General features: G+C 47.1%; 1 protein-coding gene across 1 annotated transcript in view; it reads left to right on the top strand.

Moving 5' to 3' along the window:
* Nucleotides 1-13062, top strand: part of ITIH5 (inter-alpha-trypsin inhibitor heavy chain 5) — a 51120-nt gene that overhangs the window by 28835 nt on the left and 9223 nt on the right. Inside the window, exons 8-9 of the mRNA XM_065665063.1 lie at nt 6432-6603; nt 9339-9648. Of these exons, the coding sequence (XP_065521135.1) occupies nt 6432-6603; nt 9339-9648 (482 nt within the window). The remainder of the gene's footprint in view (nt 1-6431; nt 6604-9338; nt 9649-13062) is intronic.

The following is a 13062-nucleotide window of genomic DNA, read 5'->3' as shown; positions in this document are numbered from 1 at the left end:
TAGGATATTCTAAGGCCTTAGAAGGCTTCAAACCTGGCAGGCTTCTGACTGAAGCACCCATTCTGAGAGAGTGGCTGCATGCTAAAGAATGGAGGCTAAGTGAAAAGCGCAGTGACCTGTGTCTGAGCCCAGCTCCTGCTGCAGATCATAGCAGCTAACGATTGCTGGAATCGAGGCGATGTGCTGTGCTCAGCCTCCTGGGGCACGTCGGCTCTTCCCAGCACTGTGTCTGTAGCTGCTCTGTGTGACAGAGAATGGAAGTCCCGAGTTGTTGGAACAGTTTATTCATGTTCTGAGACTGACTCCATCCTCTGAGGATGGGCAGAGGGAGAGATGTCAGACTCTGCATTGAGGCCATGGGGCACTTTTCCCTTGGTGTTGACCTTTTTCCTGCTAGCTTCATGGAAATTGTTTGTCATGCTGGCAGGGCGGGGGGTTGAGTGTCCAGCTGGCTTATTGTGGGATGGGATCCCACTTCAATGAGCTAAGCGCAAGACAAGAATGTGGCCTTCATAGCTAAACTTGTCCACAGCCTTGAAGACAGTTGTATCTTTTGAGCAGAAATCAAGTCCTTAAATGCCCTAGACGTATGTGGAGCTAAGTGTTTTATTCAGTGTTGAGTGGAAAATCTGTTTCAGAAAAGGCAATAGAAACTGTTGCTCTAAATGATGGAGTATTTCTTTTGCTGGGAAACCGCAAAGCAGCTTCCCCTAAGGCCATATAGGAAGTCAGCAATGTTGTACAGCAAAGGCTCTATTGCATTCAGGCAGGAGAGACTGGACCACGAACTGAAGACAGCCCTTTACTGTCCAGAGCTCTACAACCAAACTCCCTCCCATCACAGGCCAGTGTCAGTGTAAAACAAAATGCTTGTTGTCCAGATTGTGAAGGAGTTTTCCTTGGTTACATGGTCAGTGTTTGCCAGGAGGAAAGCACAAAGACACATTGACTGGGAGAGGGTTAGGAGCAGTCGCTGAACTGCAGTTGGTGATGCTCTCTGCAGAGGAATAAAGGGCAGATTGTCATCCCCAAGGGGAATGAAGGGGGTGGGGGAAGGTAGAAAACCCCAAGGATACACTTCTGGGTTAAACCCCATTCTTGGTACAGAAGTCCCTGTTGCTGGCAAGCGGTGTGCGATTGCATTACATGGGCAAAACTGGGACGCAGAGAAAAGCAAAACTCAAGATGTGGCTTCAGACCTCAGCAGGAATGACGCTATAGTGCTGCAGAGACCCACTGTGCGTACAGAACAGGACTCAGCATGAACTGGAAGTCTTTCAGTATTAGGCTTGCAGAGAGGATGTGGGCCTCGGATGAAGTGCTCCCAGGCAATGGAAAATGTGAATACGTGGGCTTGGGACATGCATTATAATGAGGTGCTTGAATTCCCCCCTTGCTTCGTAGCAGGGGCAATGTCTGGCAATGCCACAGCATCTAACAGCCGCACAATGTCCCCCTTTGAACCGCACAGCTTTCGAGGTAGCCAAGCTTCACCCTCACCCTGCTCCTCAAACAAGCAAGGGGCTGTGAGAGAAATGTCACCGGGACTCGGATTCCTCCTAAAAGGTGCCCAGATGGTCTGACATCATCCCAGATGTCCCTGGGGCAGCCCTTTGACCCAAGAAAGGGCTGAAGGCTCTCAGCTCTCCCATGGGAGCGTGTCTCTTCCCATGCTCCACCAGTGTTTCAGCAAAGTGAGGTCCGTCAGAGCCGGCCCCAGGGGCGAGGTACAGAGGAACTGGAGTGGAGCTGAGGGAGTTCTCTTCCTGCTGTTGCTGGGGGACATCTTGGAATGTCCTGGAATCATCTTGGCTGCGAGGCAGGGCCCTTAAAGCAGGAACCCGAAGAGCAGCAGTTGTGTTGCATGTGCAGGCATGGTGCGGAGGGGATGCTGCAGACCAGAGCGGTGGCTGGGAGCTGGCTTGTCTCTGCCCTTACAGGCTTGAGAAGACACTGCTTGCACATTGGTCGTTTCGAAAGCGTGAGCCATTCTTCAGCTTCTCAGCACATAAACTGTGATCACTCCTTGGCAGCCATGGCCATCCCTCCTGTCCCCAGCTGCGGACCAGTCGTTCTGCTCCAGGTTTGGGGAATGGTATTTTGTAGCCCCGGAGGTGGCTGTTCCAAGCACTAGATTCCTGCTGTGCTGACAGCTCATTCGCCAGCACAGTTTCTCTATTCAAATGCATTGAAGTGGAATTCGGTCTCTACCTCTATGCTCAATTTCACCCATGCTGACTTCAGGGGAAACAGGAAACTTCTCCACTGAGTTATCCTATGTTAAATCCTCATTGGGAACTTGCCTCTGATGGCTACAAACCATTCCGGACCAGCAAAAATTGATGTTTCTCCCAGCTGTAGTGCTACTTCCTGCCCTTTTCTCCTTTAATCCTTTTTCCACCTTCCATGCAGAAACGCATTTATCCACGCAAACACGTTGGAAGTGTTTTACCTGGCACAACGGCACCGGATGCTTAAACTGATCTTCAGTGCGAGTGGGTTAAATCTGTGCCCAGCTGATCCCCAACATGGACCGGTGCCATGCACAGCCATGGAGGAACAATGTGGCCCTTACCAGGGAAGAAGTGGTTAATGCTCTGCATCACAGGAAAGTGCCTTTGGCCTCTGTTCCGATGCAGTGACTCACTGGGGCCAGGCGGGAGTGGAAGTTGCGAAGACCCCATCGGCAGCAGAGCAGCTTGGGAATCCCATGGCAGCCTCAGCCCTTGGCTTCTCGGAGCCAGGAGAACTTCCAGCTGTGGCCATACAAGGCCAAGAATGAGAAACCTGCTGTCCTGTCCTGACTGAGGCTGCTGCCAGGCACTCTCTGCACGAAGAGCTTTGCAGATCCTTGCCTGGGGGCTGACGGAGACTGGAGGAGCCTTGGGTCATAGCTGCGTACACAGGGATTTCAAGCAGTGCACTCTTACCAAGATATTCTCCCTATTTAAAGTCACTTGTGCCTGCCAGCTCCTGGATCATATCCAGCCTCCAGAGGATGCTCCACATCCCTCTCTCAGAACCCATTTATGGCTGAGGAATAGTGGTAGCAAAGAGAGTGTTGCCACCTTTTGTGGACTGAAGTCTTTAGCATAAACCTGAAGGTCCTTATGGGTTTGGAGGAGGGATGGAAACACACAAGATGAGCCAGGCAATTCAGAGCACTCTGGGAGAGATGGAGACCCAGTTCAGTTCCTTTTGGCTCCGGTAAGCACTACAGTGCTCAGGATCGGGCAGTATTAGGTCTCGAGGTGAGTCCCACCTTCTCTATAGCTGAGCTACTCAGCCTCTCAGAGGCAGTGCTGGGAGACAGGCACTTCCAGACAATGACTCAGCTCATCCTGAACCCCATCCAAACCAGATGGGATGGATTACTCTCTGGAGGTGTCTTCCCCTGCCTAGGGAGGAATTAGGTGCAGTGCCCAGCTTTCTGATGGCTGACTTGGATTGCTGATTCCCACTCTTTATTTTTACTGGGGATGAGGTAAAAGCTACAGTAGAGTGAACCGCATGGCCTCCCTCATTCTGTTTGCTTAGGAGAAAAGCCATATACATATACACACTTGTACATATGTTTGGGTGTATATAACATAAATTCTTATTGAAGTTCAGAGGCAAGCACATGACAGAGATGCTAGAATCCAGGCTGTCTGTGCGCGTGTATTAAAATACGATGGAACCTTTCCCTGGGAAAAACTGACTCAAACTCCATGGAAATAACTGAACTGTGACAAAAAAGAAGCAACAAAGAAAGAGAGAATGACAAAAGGGGGGAGAGAGACGATCTCAGCCCCACATTTTGCCCCTGTATAAGGGAGTGCAGAAGTGCTGCACCTTCTGCTTCAGTTCCCTCCTGAGCCCTTCTGTTGTTCCAGCCTGGATAGCGTGTACACCGAACTGCGCTGTTTCACCTTTTCTTTTCCCTTTCTTTTGGCTAAACACAGGCAAGAATGTCCAAAGGGATTGCTGAGCACCCTGGAGGTGAGATGCACCAAGGCCAAAGCGGGATGAGTTTTCCTCTTGCCTTGTTCTCAGAAACAACAGAGCTGCTTGGGCCCAGTAAATCCCTCTGAGAAAAGTGTGGTTTGACAGAGTTGTGGCAAACTTAAGTTCTTTTTGTAAAGGAAAAGGTCAAATGATGTTAATTATACCCAGGGCTATGACACGGATAATGAGATCTGGGGAGTTTCCCTCCAGATCATTGCTTCCAGGCACCTTTGTTTCTCTTCCTTGCTGCTGCGGGGAATGTTGCACATAGGGAGCTGTTGTTTCTTGTTTTAGCATCCCACCCCAAATCTCCTTCAGCAGAGGCTGGCATGAAGGCCTGATCACACTCACATAGCGCTGAAGCTTCATTTTCACTTTCTGCTTACTTTGAACCCATTTTTGAGGGACAAATGCGTGGGCTACTCTTGTTATCCTGGAATGAATCCAGGAGTCCTTTTCTCCACTGTGTGATTGCTGCTTTGCCCTTGTGTGTGTGCATGGGAGGTGGTTTGGCCTGCTGGATAACTGGAAACTCCAGGTTTTGGAAAGCTCCCATTTGTGGCTTTGACACCATCACTAAAGTAGCCTGTGCCTTGATTTTTCCTACTGTAAAATGGGACAGAATGTTTGAGGGTCCTCTGAAGGGTGATGTCGTGTATTATGTGATGTACTCTTACAATATTGTAAAATACTGTAAAAGAGGAGATGACAGAGCATAAACCCTTCCTTCCTTCTTCAAAGAACTGCTCTTGAGCTCATCTTAGCAAGTTCTCTTTGGACTGTTTGACTGGGGAGACAGCCTTTATGTTTGGGGCAGGCATTCATCTTCTTGAAGGTTTATTTTGTGCATATTTATTATGGTTTAACCCCAGCTGGCAACTAAGCGCCACATCATCATGGTGTGAGCCTAGTGGGGTTCTCCCCTCCTCTTTGAAAGAGATTCTTCCACCAGCATTTGGTTTCATATTCTTATCTAGGAAACACCCATAAAAAGCATGGTGGTGAGACGTAAAGTTGTAGCTAAGCAAATGGAGCGATGAGTCCTGAAATCCCTACAGAGGGAAATGGTTTATACAGAGGACAGAAACAGACAGGGAGGGACTCCAGAACTGGCTCCAAAATGTTTGAAGCTATGGGAAATGTTCCCCTTCACTTCAGATGGACTGGAAGCCAAGTCACCAGCTGGGAGGATGAGAGATTCCACTGCGGTGGGTAATGTGTTTGCAGTTGCATCATTGCATCATCAGCTTCAGTGCAGAATCCAGAGGGATATTGATGACAAAGCCCAAGCAGCCCTTTGAGCTCTTTTCCCGACTGTCTTTACATAGCAACATCAGGCCTAGAAATATGTGGCTTCCAGCACTGCTGATTGCCTTTTGTATTTTTTCTGGACAAGCCCTTCACGCATTTCCCTCATAGGCATGAGAGAAACTTTTAAATGCTGATGAGTCCATATTATTTCCTTGGAATTTGAAAGGCTTAATGGTAGCCAAGAAGGGGCAGAGCCCAGAAGCTGCTGATCCCTCCACTTACAGATATTGCCTTATATTCCTCCCATGAATTTTGTGTCCAAATACAGGGATAGAGGCTGCTTTTGGGCATCTTCTTTCATCTGGTCTTACTAAGCTGAAGTTTGTCTGCATGTGAGCACAGCTGCAAATCAAAGTTGGTCACTCTGGGGAGAACTGGACACATCTTCAGCGGCCTGTCTTTCCCATCACCCAGGAAGCTTCACCTCTCACTATGAACTGGTCTTGCTATCAGCTTTCCTCACTCTACCTATATTTATATAGGATGATAAACAGTGGAGCGATATAATGTTGATGAAAACCAAGATGCCTGGGACAAAAGTAACTAGCAGGGAGAATCTGCAATGACTAGTCAGGGCTTGTTTTTGTATCTTAGTAATTCTATTAATTCTTATTAATTCTAATTAATTTAATAGCTTAAACATTTGTTAATTGCTGGAACTATTCATTGAAGTATGTATATACCAGTTGGTATCCTAACTGTGAATAGAGCATGTGCATCCTTGGCATATTTAGAGGTATTTCAACTTGTAAGTACCCTTTTTAACTATATACCACTGAAAGGTTCCTGCAAGTCTAGAGGGAAGAACAACTCCATGAGGTTTTGGTGTCAGAAAACATTAGTCAGTATCCCTTAGTTCAAGGCATGGGAGTCTTGGGATCTTTTATCCTAATTGCCATACATGACTTTTAAGCTATGCAAGATCTTTTGGGCAAGAGTTGTCCTCGTGTCTTATGTTTGCATTGCATCTGGCACCACAGAGATCAGGCCTTGATAATGGGGAAGGACATCCCAGTTTTCTTCATGAGCCAAACTGGCACTGTAGAACTATCTGTAAGATCAGTAAATGTCCTAAGAGTTCAGTTCTTGCCCACTAAATGTGTTGTGCTTACTGTTCTTTTTTCTCTTTCTAGACCAAAGAAGCTCTCTTCACAATCCTTCAGGACCTAAGGCCTGAAGACCACTTCAATATCATCGGCTTTTCCAACCGAATAAAGGTCTGGCAGCAAGACCGCCTGGTGCCAGTTACTCCAAATAACATAAGAGATGCCAAAAAGTACATTCATAACATGTCACCTACTGGAGGTAGGATTCAGAGAAACAAATGAGATTAACTTTGATATCCAGCTACAGAATGGAGGGTGGTGAATGGTCCTGTAGCAATAAAAGCAGATTGGGACTTAGGTGATGGAACAAAGGAGCCCCTTCCCCACCTGCACTTGGGGTTGTGTGACAGGAAGATGTGTGCCCTTTATACATGAAGGGAAGGTCTCCCCAGATCCAGTCATACGACTTGATACACTTATGAAAGCCAAGCTGGGCCCATTCTCCCATTTATCTGGAGAATGGAAAATTCCTGAGGTTGTTTCTTGAGGATATGGGAAAAATCGTATCCTGGTGGAGGACACGCAGGGCCAGTACTTGTGCAGTTTCTGAAAGCCTGTTCTGGCTGGGCTGGAAACTTCAGGGATGGACAACCCAGTGTGGGCTGTGGGATTGCCTTCTGCAAGAGCTAGTTTCTTTCCTGTCCATCTTTGTGTGTACATCGTTGCCAGGAAGAAAGAAGGGAAAGGAGAAGACTCCAGAACAGTGGCACTAGCATGACTTTGGATCTGATGATTCCGTGTTCTCCTATGAATCTATGAACATAGCACAAAAAACCCCAATAACATGATGAGATTTGTAAGCAGACGTAATTTGGCAGCTGTGCCCATCCTAGCTGAGCACTCCTCAGCTAAGCTGCAAGCTGCAAATCCTTCCCCTTGAAAAAGTCAGCTGGTTGAGGGTCAAGTGGGGTCTTCCCATGGCTGCCCTTGAGCACTGACCACTCCTAGCAAAGGAAACTCTCTGGTGGAAAAACACAGCAAACAGGATGGTTTCCATAATGTTCGCATTGTCAGAGGAAGAGTTTAGGAAGCGGTCAAGAGACCTGCCCAGTTAAACAATTACCACTGGTGGGACTAAACTCAGACTACGAAGCGTTTCAGTCCTGAAATACCAAGAGAGCTATGCAGGAGCCAGTTGAGTTTGCCCATGAATGTGCCAGAGAACGAAAGTAAAAGGGAACTATTACCTCGGGTTCAACAGGAGGTGCAGTGATTCTCCAACGCAGGCCAGCGGTACTTCAGTTTTGGCTAACTCTGCATTTTCACAGAACCCCAGACTGGTTTGGGTTGGAAGGGACCTTAAAGCTCGTCCCGCTCCAACCCCTGCCACAGGCAGGGACCCCTTCCACTGGAGCAGCTTGCTCCAAGCCCCTGTGTCCAACCTGGCCTTGAGCACTGCCAGGGATGGGGCAGCCACAGCTCCTCTGGGCACCTCGTGCCAGCGCCTCAGCACCCTCATGGTGAAGAATTTTTTCCTAATGTCCACTTTTAACTAATACCTAAATATTAAGAACAAAATATGTTTTCTGTCTGATGCTGTTGCTCAAGTATCCAGATGGATGCTCAAGTATCCATCAGTGAACGTGAATGCATTACGACTGACACCAGACACAAAGCATGTGCTGTGCTCGCGCTGCTGTGTCATACTCGCACCAAAGAAATGGGAAAAAGATGTCACTGCTAAATATTTGTGAACGTGGCAAAAGGCAGTTTTCAGTGCTTGGTGGCTCTGTGATGCAGCTGGGTTTGAAATGACACAATCTGCTGCATAGAATGGTTTCGTTTTGTTTCTGGGGGAAAAAAAAAACCAAACCTGAAACTTTGGGTCTGGATAGAGACTGAGGGATATTAGGATATTTAGGTGCAGGGTTTTGTTTCACAACCACTTTGCATAAAAACACGGTCTGAATTATGGGGCCTTTTCAGAAGTTTTAGCCCTTTTCCTGTTCCTTGACTTGCTGCAGTCACTGGACCTGTGTTTCTGTTTCCACTGGACCTAAGTTTCTAGGTACATGATGCACGGTCAGACCTTGCTCATAACCTCCCTAGATCTCCCTTTTTGAACCCCCAAGAGTCTGTTGTGCGCAGTTCTTAACCCATTTTGCCTGTTTTCTTCCTGAGGGCTGTATTTAACCCATCTGTACTGATCTTTCAAAGGTTCCACAACCAATCCCTCTTTGCTTTGAGTAGCACAAGAAATACATGGAGCAAGGAGATACCTGTACTCATTTTCTTGCTTTCTATTCTCTGAACACACAGTAGGCTTGGATCCTTTCCATGGCTTTTCTTCTAACATACATCTGTCCTCTCATTTATTTTCTGTGTTTTCCCTCTCCCCCACTTCAGGCAGCTCGATTCCTCCCTAGCCAGTTGTTTTGGGAAAACAGCTCCTCAGTTAACAAAGCCATTTCCCTTCCCTTTAAACTTTCTTAGCCCTGGGGTTCAAAGAACAAACGCAACCCTTTGTTTTCCCATTTGAAGGCTTTCTACCTTCCTCCACATCTTGTGCCCTTCAGACAGAGTGAGCAGGACTTGTTTTCCTGGTTTGGATAGCATCTCTGAGAGTCCTGTAATTAACTCTTCCTGTATGTACAGGCAACACATGGTGTGTGCCGTGATTCTTCTTACTACAGCTGATTGTTGTACATTGGGGCACTCGAGGATACAGCAATTTCATATAATCAACTGCAGTTCATAAGACAATAAACAGCTATCCCAAACTGGTGTTGAGAATGAACTGAATTAAGGAGCTGGTGCAACGTCATGGAGACAAAAAGGAACATCCTGCTGAATAGAGATCATAGAATCATAGAACTTCATGATGTTGGCATTGGTCCACCTCACAAGTGTGTCATTGTATTAAAGGGAGCTTAGGGAAATTATTTGTACCATTCTTAGAAGGAGAAATGACCTGATCATTTTGTACCTTCCCAGGGACTAACATTAATGGTGCTCTTCAGACTGGTGCAAAGCTGCTAAATGATTACATTGCTCAGAATGACATTGACGCCAGGAGTGTCTCTCTGATCATCTTCCTCACGGATGGGAGGCCCACTGTTGGGGAAACACAGTCATTAAAAATCCTTAGCAACACCAAGGATGCCATCCGCGATAAATTCTGCCTCTTCACCATCGGTATCGGCAATGATGTGGACCACAAGCTGCTGGAGAGGATGGCACTGGAGAACTGTGGCATGACAAGGCATTTCCAGGAGGATGAGGATGCAGCCAGCCACCTCAAAGGGTTTGTTCTGCTTTTCTGTGCTCCTATCTGCTTATATTGGGAACTCAGGGCGAGGGGTTGGGAAGGAAAATCCTCTAAGGAGACAACACAATAGCTGGGAGTTCCCCTGAGGCTCAACTCTGGTTAGAGAGGCAGAGTATGCTCGGATACTGAGGATGCCTACACAGAAATTGTCTCCTTCTTAGTAGACCCCTTGGGCTGTGCTGGAGCTTCTCAGGCCCTCACACCAAGGCATTTGTTTCTCTAATTCAGATTGTTGTCTGGGGCATGTAAAGCTGGAGAGATGAGAGGCATGAGTGCCACCTCTCTGCAGGTAGACAGATGGAGGAAAGGATGCATTGCTCATTTCAAGTTGACAACATACATGGTATCAAAGGGCTCAGAAGTGAAGGTCCCAATTTGGGACAGAGAAGTATTTCTGTGTTTTTTGAAAACCATAACCTTTTGTCCAAATTTCAAAATATTCAACTTTGAAAAATACTCAATGATCATTCCCTCATTCCCTCGTTCTTTGGGACCCAAACTCCTAGCAAGTTCCCTGTAACCCTCATCATTCAGTAGGACCAGGCATCGTGCTTCTGTTCTGTGACTGGGGAGCTGTAGTCCAAGGGGAGATCCTAGTGAGATCAACAAAAGCATATCTGAACCACGGCTCTGTCTAAAATGCCAGGCAGCATGTCAGTATTTCCAGGCGAAGATGTTTGGCTTTCATTCCCCAAATGAATTGGACCTCAGAGACCAAAAATAGACAGTCATTGGGCACAGACCTCTTGCCTAACTAAGCAATGGAGCAATGAGACCATGCACCTTCCACCAGGGCTTTTCCTTCTGTGATGGTTATGCGTGAATAAGAGTATCTTCCTTGTAAACTGGATTTAAATTGTATTTTGTAGCTCAATCTGCCACTCTGCCCATGTCATTTGCCCATATATTTCAGATAGCAAGTGGCATTCCCTGGCAAATGAAGGATGCACTGATTGATTGGGCTGCAGGAACCCAGCACTGCAAATACTTGTTGAAACACCTCTAGCTGATAAAAAGCTCACTGTTTATCAAGCTTAGTGATGGCAAACCCATTTGGCATCTGGTGCCAAGTTCATTCAATCGCTTGCCAGAGATCAGTTCAAATCACTGTTATAGGGAAAACCTACATGGATGCCAAAGTAATTTCTGAGTTTTGTGGTCCGTGGGTTGTATTTGTATACAGATACTTACAGAACAAGTCCAGAGGAGGCCACGAGGATGATCAGGGGACTGGAGCACCTCCCGTATGAAGACAGGCTGAGAAAGTTGGGGCTGTTCAGCCTGGAGAAGAGAAGGCTGCGTGGAGACCCCATAGCAGCCTTCCAGTATCTGAAGGGGGGCTACAGGGATGCTGGGGAGGGACTCTTCATCAGGGACTGCAGTGACAGGACAAGGGGTAACGGGTTAAAACTTAAACAGGGGAGGTTTAGATTTGATCTAAGGAGGAAATTCTTTCCTGTTAGGGTGCTGAGGCACTGGAATCGGTTGCCCAGGGAGGTTGTGAGTGCTCCATCCCTGGCAGTGTTCAAGGCCAGGTTGGATGAAGCCTTGGGTGGGATGGTTTAGTGTGAGGTGCCCCTGCCCATGGCAGGGGGGTTGGAACTGGATGATCTTGAGGTCCTTTCCAACCCGAACTGTTCTATGATTCTATAATAGTGAGGATTAGAAAGGACCCTAAGATCATCCAGTTCCAGCCCCTCTGCCATGAGCAGGGACACCTCACACTAAACCATCCCACCCAAGGCTCTGTCCAGCTGGGCCTTGAACACTGCCAGGGATGGACAACTCCTTGCACTGTACTATCAGGCAGGTTGTATCTCTCACTCCACCATTTGTTACAACCCAGGTGTTATTTCACAGAGAGTTCTCAGGTTTAGTTCTCTCATGTTTTAAAACATGGTGATGTCTCTGCATCAAAGACACTGAATGCTCAGAAAGACTTTAGAAGAAAGTCAACCAATTCAGGCTTTGGGATTCCTTGGAGAGAGAATAAAGCAGAAAGTGTGACTTTAGCTTCCAGACAGTCTGTTTAAGTAGATGTGAGAAATAAACGGAGCTTGATCTAAACAAGGGCTGAGGCCAAATCTTTGTTTATTCACCAAATTAGGCTCAAATGACTTGCCAAGTTAGTGAGAGTCTGGCATCTAAATGGAAAACAGGCATTCTTGGAGCAGCTTGGGAAGATCCATCAAAAGCACATTGCTGTAGGGCAAACACAGTACTGTAAGCTTGGGCCTTGACCCCTTGTAAAGGCTTTTTGGCTTCTCCAGTGTGAGGTATTCACAGAACTATAGTAGGTCACGTTAACAAGGCATTGCAGGGTTAAGCTCTCTAGTTCCATGGAAGCCGTGTCTTGCTCCAACAGAAAATTGGGGGGGGGGGGGGGGGGGTGTGAGAAAAATTGGGAAAATTGAGAAAAATGAGGAAAATTGGGTGGGAGGGGGGAGGGGTGGCAGTGTTGGGACTAGATGATCTTAGGGTCCTATCCAACCCAAACCATTCTATGACTCTATGAACAAGGTAGCAGTGAGTTCTCTTCTGCCAGGCTGATTGTATTTAGTAGCTAGGATTCCTCCATTCCATGGAAATGTCCTCATTGATGGGGGCATAGTGAGATTCCTTCTTCGTCCGCCCTCAGAAAACTGTACTCCTGCCTGTCATAGAGTCATAGAATCATGGAACAGTTAGGGTTGGAAAGGACCTCAAGATCATCAGTTCCAACCCCCCTGCCATGGGCAGGGACACCTCACACTAAACCATCCCACCCAAGGCTTCATCCAACCTGGCCTTGCCCTACATTGACCATTTCAAATGGTTTCATCCAGAGCTCTTCCTGTGGTACAGAATCTTTGCTTCAGATACTCTCCAGATTTGGGGAACCTAGTGTCTTGGTATTACGGTTTCTGGCTCTGAAACACCATGCTGGTGACAGCATCTCTCCTGAGTACATTTTGAAATAACTACAGTGAACCTGAGAAGCCAAGAACTTACTTTCAATGCACAGTTCCTCTTAAGCAAACTGAAGTAGTCACAAACATCTCTTTGCAGAGCTCTGGAATCATAGTAGAAGGTAAGTGACTTCCAGGCCATGCTGGGATGCTTCTGAGTGTACTGAAGAGACTTTGTTTAGATGCCTTAGATACTGAAAACTAAAATGAGGCAGAGAATAAGTTTGGTTAAAAGGGATCTCTGGAGGTCACAGAATCCATCCTTCTGTTCAGAAAAGAGCCAACTTCAAACTTAGGTGAGGTTTCTCAGGGCCTGTTCCCCTCAAGTTTGAAAAATCTCTAAGGGTAGAGACTCTCTCCATCTCTCTGGGCCCAGTTACAGTGGATGCAGTACTTAAATTCAGGGCCTGGTAACTGACTGCTCCTGAATGTCTCAGGAGCC

This window comes from Lathamus discolor, chromosome 1 (genome assembly GCF_037157495.1).
Source record: "Lathamus discolor isolate bLatDis1 chromosome 1, bLatDis1.hap1, whole genome shotgun sequence".
In the NCBI taxonomy this organism is placed as follows: domain Eukaryota; kingdom Metazoa; phylum Chordata; class Aves; order Psittaciformes; family Psittacidae; genus Lathamus; species Lathamus discolor.
Note: the sequence above shows the minus strand (reverse complement) of the source record. Positions and strands in the feature narration are given on the sequence as shown.